Source organism: Strongylocentrotus purpuratus, unplaced genomic scaffold (genome assembly GCF_000002235.5).
Source record: "Strongylocentrotus purpuratus isolate Spur 01 unplaced genomic scaffold, Spur_5.0 spur5_scaffold_18, whole genome shotgun sequence".
Lineage (NCBI taxonomy): Eukaryota > Metazoa > Echinodermata > Echinoidea > Camarodonta > Strongylocentrotidae > Strongylocentrotus > Strongylocentrotus purpuratus.
In genome coordinates this window covers 8,277,268-8,296,212 of record NW_022145603.1, presented here as the reverse complement: position 1 = coordinate 8,296,212, position 18,945 = coordinate 8,277,268, and the positions used below count along the sequence as shown (strand labels likewise).

Genomic DNA, 18,945 nt, shown 5'->3' with positions numbered 1-18,945 from the left:
TAACAAATTTTTGGTTGCACCCTGTAAATAATGATCGCATGTTCGATCCTGTTATTGAAAAACAGAATCTTGGAACCAGCGAGATTTGAACCTGCCATCTACTGCGTGCAACGCTGTGACTCTACCACCAGGCCATCACTGGTCCATGGCCTAATCACGATGAACTCAAAACTAATTAATATTCATCAGTTCTGCCATTAGGACAATAGCTTTGAATGTAAAAGCTCCCTGGAAGTTAATTTCAATTTGTAAACAAATTTTTGGCTTGCACCCTGTAAATCACAAGATTGGGCATGCGATCTTTAATTACTGGGTGCAAGCCAAAGATTTGTTTACAAATTGAAATTACACCCAGGAAGCCTAGCATTCATATAGATTACGTTTATTTGCCTTGGCGGTTTTTCCTGATGTGTGTGAATGTTGTCTTGGCATGTCTGTTATGAGTTTATCAGGGTTTATCACACACCTGCCATGGTCATGGGAAGCAGGCCTACCGTACACTTGTCATTCATTGATATGTATTGATTGATTTTACGCAGAATTTTGTGAATATTCTGGATTGTATGTGTACAGTACATTGAATCTTGCAGTTGTGAGGATCCATGTACTGTACCGTAGGCTATTTGTCCATGTATGTTCTGGATATACGTAGTGTACATGTATGGCTACATGCACAGAAGAAACTAGAAGCCTCAGTGCATTATAGAAATGTATTTTTGTATTTAACATGTATAATTTCATAATGTACGGCTTGTACGCATTATACAGTACATCCTGTGTACATGTACATGTACTTGTGTCTGCCTACTTTTCATCTTCAGGAAATGTTTTAAAGCCACATACCTGTAGTAGTCAGTGTCTAAATGTATTGCATGATTGCATCATAATTCGCTGACACTAGATTTGGTTGAATTACCGTACCAATTATTATATCTGTGTGTGCAAAGGTCTCTGAAGCAGCGAACCTGGCTGTAGTCCCACTAGAAAATACTCCAACTCTCCTATATCTCGAGGGTGAGGAAAATTTGATATATTATATGATCAGAATTCCATACGGTTGTAGACTAGGGCACGTCTTGTCTGTCTAAAAGTGATGTCCACTCTTGGCGACTGACAACACCTGTTATTGGGTAAGCACCAGAATGGTGTCTAATTCCCCGGAAAATGCAATAATTTGCATCGTTAATGTCATCAATTTTTTTTTCACTGAACAGGTACATGTTCTAATATGTACCGTATTTACCACCTCTTTATTAATTTCACATATACTGAACAGTATTTTGTCATTGAAATGTATTGTGTATACATTAAAAAAATCTGAGACTGTCTTTCTTGTATCATTATCTTGACTGGTCTTTGAATAGGTTCATCAGGGCTCGATACTTACAGGTGCCCGTGACACATGGGCACCCAAAATCTAAGTCTGCATGGACCCCCAAAATCTAAGTCTGCATGGACCCCCAAAATATAAAAGTTTTTATAGGGCTCACATACATGTACATGTGTACCTGCCAGCCCTTGCGAAAAATCTGGAATATTTAGTTTTTTCTGGATTTCTAAGACCTGAAAATCGGGAATATTCAGATTTTTCAAAATTTTGATTATTGTGTGCATTGAATGGCTCCATGCTCCAGCAGCGAATTTGTTTTCGCTTTTTTGTCCAGATTTACCGCGTTTTGCCAGTAACACTGCTGTTGCAAGCGTGATTTCTTATTTTCAAAGGCATACCTTGCTTAAAATTCCTAATTCTTATTTTCAAATGTTGGCAGGTATGGGCTCATGCATTAAGACTGTAGAGAGCTCAATCTGAACCCCTTCCAAACAAGTTAGTGTGTAGCCCTGTGTACAGGTTTCACTGTACATGATAAGTGCAGGAAGTCTCTCTTGGAAATGTAACGCATGAAGCATGTAACCGCATAGGTGCACACCCTATAACGTACCACTCTTTCATCTATAATCTTTTCTGAAATAAAAATACCATAAAGTTTCTATTTGCCAATTCATCATTTTCAGGATGCCATAGTGAGTCAGAATGAATTTAAAGTAATTCCAGAATTATTGTAATACACACAAAAGATTTTTTGTGGAATGCAGGACTTCTGATTTTTCATTGATTGTATGCATAGCAAGGAATCAGTCACCGTGAAAATTGATAATTCTAGGCGTGTCTTCATCAGCTCGAGATTGCCAAATAGCCCGCTTTTTCTGATTTGGGAAATAATCCTGAAGTTACAAATCGCGGCGTCATCAGCTCGAAACTCGATCTCGAAACTTGAAACTCAAGCTTGAAAAATTGGCTCAAGATATTTTGCTCAGCGTTCATGCATTGTGTGAGTCTTCGGGCTGGTGAAGACACACCGGACAAATAGCGGGATATTTTGCAAACTAGCCCAAGATATCTTGGGATAATTATATTGACCAAATATCCTGCTAATTGCAACTTCGGGCTGATGAAGCTGCAAATTAACTGGATAATTTGTGATCCGGATAGTTCAAATAGCGGGATATCTGGTAATCTCGAGCTGATGAGGACAGGCCTATTGAGAGTATTATGATAGTCAAGCTTAAGCACAGCCAATAATAGAAGTATAGAGGATAGTTGGTGAAATAGTATTACAGTCAGTAGAACCACTCATAGACTTTCGAATGAGGAACTGCTGCCACTCAAATACAGTGTATGCAATGATCTGCATGGTACTGTATAGTGTGTCATTTATCTAGGAATTGAATATCTGTTGGGCTCACAATTTACCTTGTAGAATAAGAAGATGCTTTGGGATTGTATTTAGGTATTGTATTGTTTTTCCTGCTGCCTACTGGTGTATGGAAGTAAAGTTTCGCAGTTTACAAATTATACAAGTTCCTAGTACAGTGAAGGTGAGTACAATTCTGACTCGTTTAGATACATGTGTAAAGCGATAAACCACTGCGTTTTTTAGTTTTATTTTGTTAGTTTGTTTTTTAGTTTATACATTGTAATGACGTAAAGTGTAATGCGCTTCACTTTTATGTATCTTACATGTACACTGTAAAAACACAGAGCTAACTGAGACTTTTTCTTTTCTTTTCATTTCACATAAAAAATAAAACCTTTCTGGTTTATCATGTGTCTGCGTCAATAATATATATCATAATGAGCCTTACATCTCAAAACCTGAAGTATGTAACGTAATGTAAATTTACAGGAACAAGTAGGCCTATGCCATGTACTATATACATGTAATACTGTACATGAAGAAGACCTTTTTATTCTATGACTTCTAAGCAGGAAGCAGAGGAAATACCATGAACTTTCATGTGACTTTCAATGAACATGAAGTGTATTGTGTACTATTAAACACAGATCAACCACAAATCAACCACAAATCAACCACAAATCAACCACAAAGTCATACACCAGAAAACAAAGGTTAAAGATATCATGGAGAAAGTCAGAGAATCAAAGTGGAGATGGGCTGGGCATGTAGCAAGACTTCAGGACAATACATAGATGGACAAATTGTTTAACAGAATGGCAACCAAGGATGGGAAAGAGAAGAAGAGGAAGGCAGAAGAGAAGATGGAGAGATGACCTAACATCATACATGGGAACGGCCGCTTGGACTAGGACAGCTAGAGACAGAAGAGAATGGAAATTTCATGAGGAGGGCTTTGTCCAACGTCTGGATGAACTATAGCCTGATAGATAGATAGAAACACAGATCTGTACTGTAGTACAGCAGGGAAGTTCATTGCACTATGCACATACATGTACATGTAATAAACAAATGAGCATTTATGTGTTTACTCTTGAAAAGTTGATGAATAGGTACCCTGCATGAGTACAAACAGGTAGGCATACAAGTATACAAATAATGAATGGTTATGAGTACAATAGTGCAAATATTTTCATGAGTTGACAGATTATCGTTCTATTCAACGAGGTGTCAGCCGAGTTGAATATAGTTAACGTTAATCTTTCAACGAGCGAAGATGTTCACACTATTGAACGAATGTAAAACATTCATTTGATTTATATATAACATCCAAGTAGATCTAAATAGGATGTTAATCTTTCAACGAAATCATGCTTTGGTCCTAATATATTAATAATAAATTACATTTGGAGTCAGGCCTTCTTGAATACATTCAGATTGCCTTCGCGTCATATGCACAGCTAAGATAATGAAAACACTGGGATAGAGAGGTATGCAGTCTAGATATAACCAAAAATGCATGATAGTTTAATAGTACTATGGCGAACACAACGGGGGGCACCGTGTGGAAAAGAGAACATATATATATTTTTTTTAGGCCCAAAACAATCGACTCAGCCAGCCGCTGAATATGGGGGGGGGGGGGGGGGGGAGACACTTTTTTTTTTTTTCACAAAATTTTTTAATTTGACATTTTGCTCCGTTGGCCGGGGAGGCACGCCCCTGTTTTTTAGTATATTTTTAGGGCTGATTTTAATATATTTTTTTGGCCGGGGGGGGGGGGGGGCACATGCCCCCTGTGCCTCCCCCCCCCCTGGATCCGCCACTGATGTATGTTCGACATTACATGCAGTCACATAAAATACACTACATCATATTTAGTACCATCTGCTTTGAAGTTTGAGACAGAAGGAAATTCACTCTGTGTGAAATGAGTGATCACCTCTCTGACTCCAACTAGATGATACAGTGTGTGTCTGCTGATTTTAATAGCATTATCTTGAGTTGAAGATAGACATTGATTGGGTACAGTCATGATCAGGCTGTAAACACAACTTCCTTTCTCTCTGGCTGATGATAAGGGATGCTCTCCAGGGGGAACCCCCTACTTATTGATAGTAAACAACCGCTGTATTTGACACACACACACACACTCCCTTTGAAATGTATAGTACATTTCATGTTGAAATCTTGGCGGATGGATGCTGCATTGATCAGTGCATGGTGAGCCGCTTGTAATCATTACATTTTGTTGGTATATGTACTCATGATCATGTGTATACCAGTACAAACCCTACAAACTGTTAAAGAGGAAGTCCACTCTATTATTTAGTTGGTTTTATTCAAACCAGAAAAATGAGAGAAACAAATAAAGTGAAAGTTTGAGCAAAATCTGATTGACATAGAAAAGTTATGAATTTCTGAAGTTGTCATCAGTGAGACACAAATTGGCAACACTCTGATTTCTCATGCACGCTCCTCTGGTAGCCACTGCAATTAACACTATTGTACCGCCCCCTCAAACTATTTGTAAAGCACCCTATTTTACAACCCTTTCAATAGTTCTGCTATCTCAATGTTAACAGAATGACCCACGATACAGTATATTATTTAGTTGTGTAACATGTAAAGCTGCACAGGTTTAGATCTACATATGTACATTTACATATAGTGCATGTCTACTGCAACTTCTGCAAGTCAAGACGGACTTGAAGGAAGTAGTTTCAATTGTTGATAGAAACTATTACATGTAGCTGCAGGCGACTCATGTGCTATGAAAGTGCATTTAGAATGTTGATGTGTTGTGAAATTGAAATTGTTGTTAATTTATAATATTTTACTTGATGTGTTGTGGTCTATTAGATAATTATCCAGACTTTGAACCACAAGGTTAATGGGTATCTGGCCGGAATGAATTCCTTGAAATGCTATTTACAGACATACACATGTACATGTACATGTAGAGTGCCGTAATAGCAGCTGTGCGAAAGCTGGGGGTAATAACAACAGAGCACAGGAGTGTTATAATTCTGCCAGTTGTGCTTGCTATACAACAACCCACTGTTGATATTGTGCATACAAAATAAAAAATTATCACTTCAAATTTCAAAAACATGATAGGGGGTCTGCACTTTGTGATGCTTTCAAACTGTAAACCTGAAGGAGACATGTCTGAAAGCTGTGACCTTGAAGTTGTCTTCACCCATTAAAGGTCATTGAATGCTTCCTCCTTCTCTCCCATCCTTCCTCTCTTCCTCTCACCGCATCCTTGCATGTGTGACGATGCTATTTAAGAGAGAAATATGGCTGGTAGTTCTATTCCTTATAATAACTCTTTCAGAGGAGGGACAAATTGTATAAAAAGTTTTTTACATTCATGTACATGTAGATAAAAACAACATTTCATGTAAATAATCATGTAAAAGGTATCTTAGAGAAGTATAAAAAGGAGATGTACAACTACAGTACTCATCTTGTATAAGTAATCATAGAAAATAACTTGTTTAGGAAGGGTGTCATAGTATTACATGCATGCATGCATACAGTATTGTTGTACATGTACTGTACATTAAATGTACAGTGTGAAATTCACACATCCCTGTGAAAATGCCATATAATGACACAATACTCAAATATTTGTTTTGCTTTCATGAATAAGGTAACATTGGACAACATGGTGGTTCAACATTTCAATATAAACCTATGTATGAAGATCTCACATTCACACCAAAAAATATGTATTACTATGCAGTTAAAGAGTTCCTACAGTTTTGCTTGTGTCTAAATGAGGGAGGGGGAGGGGAGGTACAACACGTGCAACTATGGGCGCGTTCATGCTTGATTTTGACGGCCAGAATCAGGCATCTGTTACGCGTTTAGTTTAAAACACGCTTGCGTTCATGCTCACTTTTGTAGAATCACCGAAAAACGGCGATCACGATCGCCGATCGTAAACTCACAAAAAGATGCGTTTACAATTTGTAAACGCGTTTAAATGGGTCAACGCACTGACCTCTAGTGGGTCTACGTAGCATGCACAGTGAAGGTTTGCGAATCCAGCTGGAAGACCAATTAAGGCCACACACTGAGAATTGCCTGGGGGAGCCAGAGAAGTAAGCATGAACACTACATCGTGGAACTGCGATCACGATGAGCGTTTACGATGAGCGTTTCAGATCGCTCATTCTGCCTTCAAAATTTAAGCATGAACGCAGCCTATGAGTACATGTACATCGTCATATATTGTAAATACATGGTACATATGATATTCATTCAGATTGTTTAGTCATTCTAGTCATCATTGTATTTGGCACCACTTCACCGAAACCACCCTTCATTATAATGAATGTGTTATGAAAGAAATTATTGAATGTTTGAATGAATAAAAGTTTGAAGGAATGAAGATATGAATTTAAAGCTTGACTAAAGTGTGCTCTTGGACACAAGAAAGATCACACGTTGTATCATCTTTTCTTTCTTTCTAGTAGGGTACATGTATATGTTTCAAACAAGAAATGTACACAAGACACAAACATTCTATCGTTTCCTTTCTGTCAAAGAAGTTTGAAGGTAAAATTTAAGATATTTTTGAAGATCTACATGTAATTTACATGTACCACCATTCATCTATCGTTGTACATATGGTGCACAGGAGATTTTGCAACATGAAATAGAATGAGTTAAACATTGCATTGCGTGCTGTACACAACAACAGTATCAGTTTCTTGCATCTTTCACATGGCTAATGACTTATTTACTGCACAGTGAAACTCATTAGTACAGAATTTATAGATACTAATGCATGGGTACAGTGTACATGTGCATACACATGTGCGTCTGGTATTAAAGGGAAATTCCACCCTGATATTAAGTTTGTTTTAATAAGCCCCACATACATGTACTTGTTATCTTTTATAGAGATGCATTATACTTTAATCTACACACATATTGTTTTGGTGATGCTGCTCCTAGTCTTGATAATAGTCTAAGCCACTAGTGGCGATCTCTACGTCATCCTTTTGTTTCAAGGAGGGATGAGGCGATCTTTGTCCCTCCTTCGAACATAAGGATGACACAAAATTGGTGTCAGTGCCGGGGGATACATTTGCAGTGCGCGGCAATACAGATTGCGATATTTCTAGTTACCGTAAATCTCTGTGTATAAGGCGCACCCCTATTTTTAATTTTTTTTGTTGTTGTTTTGTTGCCGAAAACCCACGCGGGGAAGGACTTTCATTTAACATCGAGGTGCAGTTGAAGGCGCCGATTTGTGCTTGTGAACTTGTCACAAATAATAGTAACAATGTCGTTTTTAGAAGAATGTGTAAGATCATTAATGTGAATTCAAAACAGTAGAGTACCTAGGATAGAACCTTGTGGTACGCCATGTAATATATTATAAACTACATATTGAGATCTATAATAAAGATTAAGTACTTTCAAACCAAGATGACAGACAAATTTGAGTGTTGTTTTAGTTTCCGAGTGGTGAGTCAACACACAGATTAATGAACTGAGAGACATTGCCAGGCATAGCACCGGACATAAATTGAAACTTTAAAAAAAGTGCGCCTTATACATGTACACGGAGATTTACGGTATCGTTATTATTACACTGTATTTTGTACATAAGCTTTTGCCAGAGAAAATTATAATATGTGTAGTGCCATTTGCTTTGGAGAATATATAATTATAAATGAGCATTTGACAAATAATAACCGACTCTTTCAACTTTCTTCTCTTTCTATCCAAATCTACATCTAGGTGTATGGCCAAAAGTAGATCCTGAAAACGTGAGAATAAAATCCCTGACACACCGCACACAATGTCCACCTACAGTCAAGAGAATGGGTTTGACCAGTCGACCCGAAGCTTCTGGGAGATTGGTCAGTTTCAGAGGACGGTCAAGCGGATGGAGAATGGTCACAAGCTGTCCAATGAACTGATCTTACTCATCCAGGAGAGAAGCGACATTGAGAAGAAGTACGCCAAAAGTCTCAAGCACTGGTCAAAGAGGTGGAATGAACTGATTGAGAAAGGTGAGAACAATTCAATCAAAATTGACAATTGTATTTGTGGTCAAGAGCCATTAGAGTAATGCCCATTATAATCCATACTACAATGTATGTTCCTGTAACTTAATCTCCTGTATGGTTGATGAGGGGGGGGGGGGGGTTGTCTTAAAAGTAAGGTGTCAGTGCCGGGATATGAATTACGATTTATCTGGATTACCCCTGATTGTATGAAGAACTTTTCAATACTAAGTTGAGTTCTGGTAAAAAAAGAAAATGAATTCTCACAGAATCAAACAAAACTTACACTGAATGTTCAAGATTACAAATAAATGTCATTTGCCAAACAATTTTGGTAGAAAATGTATACTGGCTGAGTAATGAGCATAGAAAGATAAGGAAATCAAGGTTGGTAGCCCCGACACCATTTGTGTAGTCCCATATACATGTACATCTTTCTGTGTACAGTGCTTGTACTTTCTTTACCAAGACTGGGCCAAATTTATTATGATTTTGATGACTCCAGAACTTTGCAGTACACACCATTACTTACATGCTACATGATCAACTTTTTCTGATCCATTCCACACCTTTTCTTTCACAAGTTCTAAAATTCGCGCTTGCCGATCTTAGCGCGAAATCCATCAAAACATCCATCAGTTTGCATATGCTGGTAAACCGGTCTATTTTCTTGGCTTGTACAGTAGGTCATGTCAAGCCATTGACTGCTCTGCTTTAAAGTAATGCTTTTTACCCCTTTTTCAGAGCACTTGAAACTTTGCGTATAGGATGCCCAAGGGTTTTGATTGTAAGGATCTGTGTGTGAAAGCTGCTTATATGAGTGAGTATGAATGAGGGACCTGAACAATGTGTGTCTTTGTAAAGGGATGACCATACCAATACCACAAGCCTGTTTGGTTGGTGTCTCGATCCTCTTCTCTGCAGTAAATCAGTATCATTGTGGTCTGAACAGCCCTTTATAGGAATGCGTTGTGACAAAACACCCATACACATACATGTAGAATCTGATATTAGGGACTTTTAGATTTGCATGGACTGATAGTGATACGTGTGACGTCCATTCAAGGCAGTGCATTAAAAGGACGTCGATCGTAGCAATCCACATTGTTGTTGTGCAAATCTAAAAGTCCCTATTGTACTTGCATTAACTTTTAATTCTTTCCTGTACATTTGCATATTTATTCATCTATCTTTTGAGGGTCAAACACAGAGCAAGATTTGTGGAATGTTTAGTTGATTGTAACCTTGCTGGTATCTATTGTTAATAGCAAGGTGGAATGTAAACATTGACCGGTCTAGTATAATCCTCCGCTCTGACTCTAGCTGGAATGGACTTTGGATTTAGAATGCAGTACATGTGTTACGCCTGAATAACAATTTATATGCTAACTTTATTGGAGGAGCTCGCGCCTTTGAGTGTTTTTTTTTTAAATTGCCATACAAATGCTGTGAATCATCATCATCATCAGTACATGTACAATGTATGTGTACATGACCCTATTTAAACCTGTAAACATGAAACCATAGACTGTCAGTAGTACGCTCATTTCATGTATTGATTTGAATTGGAATAAATTGATACATACCACATCTCCCATGAGTAGTACTTTAAATTTAGGATGGAGAATTAAAAAGAAGGAAACATAATACAAGAAAAGGAGGAGGTAAAGAAAGATATAGTCTTAACAGTTAAACATAATACATGTATGAAACAAAGTGAAAGGAAAAGAGAAGTGAAACACGGGTGTTAAATACACATTACAATCGTCGTACTCTTTAAATAGTGTAATGTCATGTTTACATATTTGTGCACTAGGACTATTGAACCCTGGAAGATGGGGCTTTGATCAGTCAGAAGATCAGAGCGACACCCTCGCACCTTTGATCGGTATCGACCAAAATTATGGGCAAAAAAAATTAGGACCCACATGTCAATTGTTTGTGTGTTATGTAATCATTGAAGCTGTCAAATTGTACCAGAGAATAAGGTGCACATAATAATAATAATAATAATAATAATCTTTTAAAGTCCACTCCAATTTTATTAAGTTAAACCGAAAATGGAACTTCTTTTTGCCCAATTGATCGTGAGCCCGTCAGCCACTGAGCAGCGCCATTACGCATAATTCAAATGCTTATATATACACATACATGAAAGGGGCCATGTGATTTACATTTCAATCATACTGTACATGTTCATGTAGCCATTTTTTAATGACATTTTTTTTTTATTTCACATACGCTGTACATGTACCTGTAATCTGCATTTTGGTGTGCTTTACATGATTGCGGTATGCTGCTTTGCTTATTTATTCATAGTGGATATTTACCGGTATATAATATTGAATGGCTTTAAGTAATACAAGAATATATTGTCATAGCGAGAGCAATATATTTTTGTATCACAGGAAAACAAAGATATAATACTATTTTTATTATCTACATGTTTATAGGCTGACTAGCCAAAGTGTTGTTGATTTTCGATAATCAAGCAATATTGTATCGACAGTTGAAGTTCCAGGATGACAAAGCAATACTAAAACAATATTGATCCGTCATCTGGGTACTGCACTAAAGATATTAAATACACTGATTTATTGTACCGCTTGGATGCGTTATCGATAATAATGATAAATATTTCTGATATTGAATATACTTAGTATTTTGTTGTTGTAGTGTCAACAGGCAGCTTACATGTATACATGTACATCGTTGGGTAATAGCTAGCTGTCATCTGTGGGACAGCGGCTCAGTAGATCTAGACAAAAACACTTCCTGATTTAATCAAATCAATTAAGCAAACAAGCCAGGAAGCTGGGCCTGAGCACGTACGTTCAACCAGCCAGATCAGGTCATACAGGATTCACGGTACTCAGCCAACTTCTCACTTATCAAATTGGACACTTCTTGCATTGTGAGGTGACAAGGAATGTAGTATCTCATCCAAGAACAACAACAACAAAAATCAATGTTTATTTTAATATCGATATTTATACTTTACTTCCCATTTTCATTTTTAAAGGGGGAGGTCCACCCTGAAAATTAGCTGGTATTAATAAAAGCATTTAAAAAAACGATACAAATAAATAAGTGAAAGCTTGAGCAATATATCTGATTAAAAATAGGAAAGTTATGAATGTTTGAAGTTGTCATCAGTGAAATACAAATTGGCAACACTGTGACGTATCTACTATCGTGTGAGGTTCTCGCCAATTTGCTCTGTACATACAGACAATTTTATAAAGTTCATTTTCTGAGTTATTGATGAAGGGTTAAATTAATCACATTTTCTTCTTCAAATTGGCAACGTTTATATTTTCTTTTAGTGCTTCATTGTTCCAATGAATTGCCATGTCTCTGAAAACAATATATGAAGGATTTCAAAGCTTATTTTTAGTTTTAAAAGAAATATCTTGCTTCAAAGGCAATGTGGCTGTGGAACAAAGTTGGACTCTGTTTACATGTGCAGAAACTATTGCCCTTTCTTTTCATCCACCAGGGGGTGTTTCACAAAGAATAAGATCAATTTTAAGTTGGACTTAACTACATATGGCAGGCCGTTCATGCCACTGTTTGCTCTGACCATTTACTAGCATTGGTATGTCAAGGGACGTACATGTACATAATCATAATCACAAATCTACAGAATTTACATTTTTTGTTGATGAATTGTTGAAGGAAAAAATATTATCTAAAGATCATAATGGTGAGAGAAAACAATGGCATGAAGAGCCTGCCATAGTTACATGTAAGTCCAACTTAAAGCTGATCTTAGTCTTTGTGAAACACCCCCTGGTATATTTTTTAGGGCTCTGTTAAAATCAAAAGTTACTGAGCCAAACCACAAAAATATGAAATGCTTGTCTTGAATGCTGCTTGATTATAAAGACAAATTCCAAATTGTTTTCACTAAGTAGTTTTCACCAATTTTCTCTTCAGCTGCAATTTCCTTATAAATGAGAACTTCCAATCATGTGTACATGTAGCATGAACTCTGTGCTGTGCATGAATATCCGATGGCAAATGTTCTGTACGTTGATGTGAATGTTCTTTTGAATGTGTGTTTGTGTCATTACGACCCAACGCTACTCTACCAGGAGATGCACTTCCATTTTAATCTCGAGACCAGACTTGGTTACCTGAAATGAACTCCTCATTTTCATTAAAGGGGAAATTCAGCAGTGGTGAAATGCCAATACAGATGGAAGCAGAAAATTGATAATCATAGTAGCAGATTGATGAGAGGTTTTTTTTCTTCTTCAAAATGATAAGTGGCAGGACAGTAACATGTACATGTACCTGTACTGACACAGAATGCTTGAAATTTGAAATAATTATATTTCGGGCCCGCTGTCCATTTACTCTATTATTATTTTCAAACAATGCTTGATGTACTGTTACATCTACAATACAGTCTATCATTTTTGCTTTGATAGAGAAATTATTTCCACAATATGTACCGGTGTTAGATAAGTGTAGGCTCATTATCATCCTCCTCCTCCTCCTCCTCCTCCTCCTCCTCCTCCTCATCATCATCATCACCACCACCACCACCACCACCACCACCACCACCACCACCACCACCACCAATACCATTTGATAGTATAATTGTTTCTAAACTTTCTATTGTTTCATTGTGATAGGAGCGGAGTATGGTACAACCAAGTCAGCGTGGAAAGCTGTATTGACGAAGGCTTATCTTCATCATCATCATCATCTTCATCGTCATCATCACCAATACCACTATTTATACCATAATTATTAATGTTATGGATTTATTGTTATTCTGGGTATTATTATTGTTTCTATTGTTTCATTGTGATAGGAGCAGAGTATGGTACCACCAAGTCGGCGTGGAGGGCTGTGTTGAGACTTGAGAGAGGCTCACCACCAGCACCACCACCACCACCACCACCACCACCACCACCACCACCACCACCACCACCCCCACCCCCACCACCACCACCACCACCACCACCACCACCACCACCACCACCACCACCACCACCACCCCCACCACCACCACCACCACCACCCCCACCACCACCACCCCCACCACCCCCCACCACCCCCCACCACCACCACCACCATTATTGTTGTTGTTATTATTACTGATTTTATAATTGTTAATATTCATTATTTGTGATAGGAGCGGAGTATGGTACAACCAAATCAGCATGGAAGGCTGTGCTGACGGAAGCAGATAGGAAAGCAGAACTTCACGCTGAGATTGATCAGAAACTCAACGCAGATATCATGACGAGTATCAAGAATTGGCAGAAGGAAAGCTACCATAAGAAGATGATGAGCGGGTTCAAAGAAACGTTTGAAACAGATGAAGGATTCAAAAAGGTAGGATGGTTTTCTTTCTGTTAAATTCTTGTTGAAAAGTACCAACACAGATAAAGCATACCGTATGAGACTTCATGTTACATGATGAGGGTGTTCAAAGAGACTTTAAAGATAAAGTTGAGTTCTGGTAAAAAAAAAGAAAATGAATTCTCACAGAATCAAACGAAACTTACACAGAATATTCAAGATTACAAATAAATGTCATTTGCCAAACAATTGTGGTAGAAAATGTATACTGGCTAAGTAATGAGCATAGAAAGATAAGGAAATCAAGGTTAGTAGCCCCGACATTTTTTGTGTAGTCCCATATACATCTTTCTGTGTACAGTGCTTGTTACTTTATCAAGACTGGGCCAAATTTATCATGATTTTGATGACTCCAGAACCTTGCAGTACACACCAATACTTACATGTACATGCTACATGTACATGATCAACTTTTTCTGATCTATTCCACACCTTTTCTTTTACAATGCATTCGCATGACCATAACTCACCGTTATCTTTAAGTCGAAGGATTGAAACCGATGAGAGATTAATTTATTGCATCTATTTGACTCTTGTTGAAAATTAGAAGTGGATAAGAGAGAGACTGTATATATACATACATATACATTTAAAAGTCCTTATGTACAGTATGTATAGCATAAAAGGCCACCAGTCCATGAAAACGTATAGGAAGACTATCTGTAATAAGAACTTTTAGTTATGTCTCCCTGTAATTGCTTTAGCTCCAATTGAATTGAATTGAATTTATTGTTTCATCTTTCATACAACAGCAATTCTTTTTCCATTGGTTGAACAATAACAAAGATCATGTCACAGCAGGATTATTTGTAACAAAGAAATATACAATAATGACAAATATACATTATGTGATCATAAAACAAACACAAAGACAAAAGAGGTTTTGAGGAAGTTACAAAGACAAATGTGTGCCATGAAATAGTACAGGGAAAGGAAATTTATCTCATTAACATAAACTCATTTTAACGCCCTCCTATAAAGTGTGAATAAACACAATTTATGTTTGATTCAGATTGCAACCCTTATCTTAATATTTTGGACAAAATAAAGTATGGATTGATAGTCACTAGAGCAAGTGTTTGAGCAGGCTGTATAGACATGTTTAATTGTTTTGATAAAATATATGTTCTTATATAATTCTTTTAAGGTGTTTATCCTTCATATTTTTGTTTGATTTTTTTTCTGTGTGTTTTGTTTGTCTGCTAGGCCCAAAAGCCATGGGCCAAGTTTTATACCAAAGCCCAAACGGCCAAGAAAGCCTACCACTCGGCCGTCAAAGCAGAAAAGACCGCTACGCTACAGGAAACATCAGCCAATGGAGATTCAGCTATATCACCAGATCAGGTAAGTCCAAGCTAGTATACATGTACATATATTGACTGCTATGAGAGGCATGGCTGTTTCTATAGGCTCAAAGGGACGGTACATCCTGATATTACCCTGAGGCACGCCTCAAGGTCATAGCAGGATGTAACGTCCCTGAGAGCCAGTATAGAAACAGCTATGTCTCGAATATCAAAGCAATCCATATATCTTTTATATACTGAATTCATAAAAAAATCTACAAAGAATTCTTACATTAACCGTTTCTTGAGTAAAGATTGGTTAAGACATCGCAGAAGATCTGTGACACTGTCTGTTAATCTATGCAGGAAAGTTGCCTGAGTGTATCCACGCTCGCACAAAGAAACTTTATATAGTAAATCAATGGGGATTTCAGCAAAATTTAGCTATGCGTTACCCGGGGCAACAGGCATCTTTCTCATTAGCTATTGACCTTTAGGCGGGCATGGCTAAAATCACGACTCCAATTTCGGCCAATCAGATGACTAGATTTATTCAACATACTTAAGAGAGTTATACAATTTATCCTATTGTTACCGACCTTATATAAGATTTAATGATAATGATAATTAGATCAATTTATGTAGTGCAGCTCCTATATACTCTTCTGTGCTACTTTACAGACAAACAAATACAAAATATTTGAAAGCTCTTAAAAACGAGTGTGTATGGTAATACTGATGTGTGTATCACGTTGATAACGCTACTGGAGCATGAATCAGACAAAACATCAAATTAAATGATATTTTTTAATGTTAATTAATGTTCACAGTTCCATTATACTAGTCAAGATTACTTGGTAACATATTGGACATACCTTCCTTTTTTCCCTAATGCGCAGTTCACATTGACATTGTTTGCATATGAGTCAGTGAACAGCGTTACTATTTCTCATATCACACACAGAAGTTGATGCTGATATACTGATGTATCTGAAATTTTAGTAATAAATGAAATGATTGAATGGTCATTCCAATTTGTATGACTCGTCCACTGAACTCTTTGATATGGGAGTGTCGTGTCGTGGTCGAGTGGTTTAAGGCGCTTGACTGGAGATGCGAAGGTCGAGGGTTTGAATCCCGACACGGCACTAATATCCTTTGGCAAGATATTAACCTGCACTTGCTACTCTACACCCAGGTGTCAAATGGGTACTCGGTAGGATGCGACCGTCATTGTTGGTAAAACAGTTTTGAGCATCAAGTAACGTCAAGTAACGTCAAGTAACGCAAGCACTGAATCCAATGACCGGGGTAATAGTATATTTGTAAAGCGCTTATAGACATTTGTATTAAGCGCTATATAAGAATTCAATATTATTATTATTATATGGTCTGGTTTCCAGGTGAAGAAACTCCACGACAAGGTTGAGAAATGTCGACAGGAGAGCATGAAAACCAAAGACAAATACGAGAAAGCCCTGGATGACATCACAACCTACAACCCAAGATACATGGAAGATATGAAAGGACAGTTTGACAGAACGCAAAGCTTTGAGAGCCATCGACTAGAATTCTTCAAAGAGACGCTCCTGTCCATGCAGAGAGTACTTGATCTATCCGTTAATCCAAGGTAGGAAGAGATTAGGATTAGAAAGTTACTATCTCACATCTATCCGTTAATCCAAGGAAGGAATAGATTAGGTTTAGAAAGTTACTATCTCACATCTATCCGTTAATCCAAGGTACATGTAGGAAGAGATTAGGATTAGAAAGATACTATCTCACATCTATCCGTTAATCCAAGGTAGGAAGAGATCAGGATTGGAAAGTTCTGGGGAGTGTTTCACAAAGACTAAGATCGACTCTAAGTTGGACTTAACTATGGCAGGCCGTTCATGCCACTGTTTGCTCTCACCATTAACTGGCATTGGTCTCTCAAAGGATGTACAAATCATAGTCACAAATACACAGAATTTTACATTTGTGGATAATTCATTACGAAGGAAAAATATATTATCTAAAGATCATAATTGACAGTTTAATGGTGAGAGCAACCGGTGGCATGAATGGCTTGCCATAGTTAAGTCCAACTTAAAGTCGATTTTAGTCTTTGTGAAACACCCCCTTATCTTACATCTAATAGGAAATATCATCTGTAACAGTTTACATGTAGATGTCTAGAGTCCAGCCATCTTCCTCAGATGCGAAAACAGCAGACTCAAGTAAGCCGCCAATATTCCGATCTCCAGTAATCGCTAAAAAAAAACAACAACTGGTGATCAGAAAATTGGCAGCAGCTCACTCCAGTCTGCCGATTAGCTTCTGAGGAAGATGTATGAACTCTAGACATAAAAAATGTTGCAAGTAATTTTTCCTTTTGGATGTGATTAAAGAACTTTCAAACCAGTATTTCAACCATCCTGATGAAACTCTTTCATAAGAAGAGATTATATTGCTGTGTGCCAGATTATTATGGGGAGAAATCTTTGATTATTTTGACACCTCTACAATTTTAGTTAGGACAAAGAAATAAATGTAAAGTATTGTTAGAACCTGAGACTGCTCCCACCCCTTTCATTTTCCATCAAAAAATACTCTTAATAGCTTCAATATAGTGCTATTTATTTATTCATCATTTGTAAATATTGAATAAAGCAGTAAGAATAGAGTAACGAACAGTTTGAAAAATATATTATTATCTAGAGTCAAACCTGTCTATAGGGATCATATATTTAGGCTCCTTCAAAGAAGAAATGTGTGTTATAGGACCTGTCTAGAAAGGTCATATGTCTATGGTGGCCACTTTCTCCGTTTCCCTTGGGTGGCCTTAGTAGACATGTTGGACTGTAGTTACATATATGTCATCCAATAATTGCAGCTCTTAGCTGCCAGGGTATAAAGGAGCAAACAGGGTAACCTTCATACACAAAATGTTTGTTCACTTTTAGTATAATCATGTTTCTCTCTCTTGTTTTCATCTCTGTTTGATACGTTAGCTTTGCCCAGGTATACGTAGACTTCCACAATTCCTTACAGAATGCTGACGCAGATAAAGACTTGAAATGGTGGAAGAACAATAACGGCACAGGCATGTCCATGAACTGGCCAGTTTTTGAGGTAATATAGTTTAGCCTTTTAAAGGTACTAGATCTATGTCAAATTTTCTGGCCAAAAAAATGAATAAGTTAAATTCTAATGGCAATTGAATGATAATACTAATTTAAAACTTCCCTCAAAACAAAAGGGCTTAAAAATGTCTATAAGTGGGAAAAAATAACCAGTTTGTCAAATTGACTTTAGTGATTGCCATCACTAAAGTAATAGTATGATTTTCAGACCATTGTACCAAATGGTCGTATGTTTTGTGCTGCGCAAAGATTCAATTAGTTTCATTTTGCCATTACAAGAATTGGTTTTTTTTATGTAGACAGATGCTCATGTACCCTTTACAGCTCATTTTATGTATGTTATTACCAAAGAAAAAAAAAGTCAGTCAGTTACCCAATAGTGTCTGACAGTAAAGTCTAGAAAGTAAACGGTTTTCCTTGCATA

General features: G+C 37.2%; 1 protein-coding gene across 3 annotated transcripts in view; it reads left to right on the top strand.

Moving 5' to 3' along the window:
* The window catches only part of LOC576050 (protein kinase C and casein kinase substrate in neurons protein 1), a 45,499-nt gene that overhangs the window by 5,409 nt on the left and 21,145 nt on the right, over positions 1 to 18,945 (top strand). For all 3 annotated transcript variants that reach the window (XM_011675493.2, XM_003725570.3, XM_776397.5), the window contains exons 2-6: positions 8,460 to 8,734; positions 13,878 to 14,080; positions 15,314 to 15,451; positions 16,797 to 17,023; positions 18,390 to 18,510. In XM_011675493.2, the coding sequence (XP_011673795.1) occupies positions 8,521 to 8,734; positions 13,878 to 14,080; positions 15,314 to 15,451; positions 16,797 to 17,023; positions 18,390 to 18,510 (903 nt within the window). In that variant the 5' untranslated portion in view covers positions 8,460 to 8,520. The remainder of the gene's footprint in view (positions 1 to 8,459; positions 8,735 to 13,877; positions 14,081 to 15,313; positions 15,452 to 16,796; positions 17,024 to 18,389; positions 18,511 to 18,945) is intronic.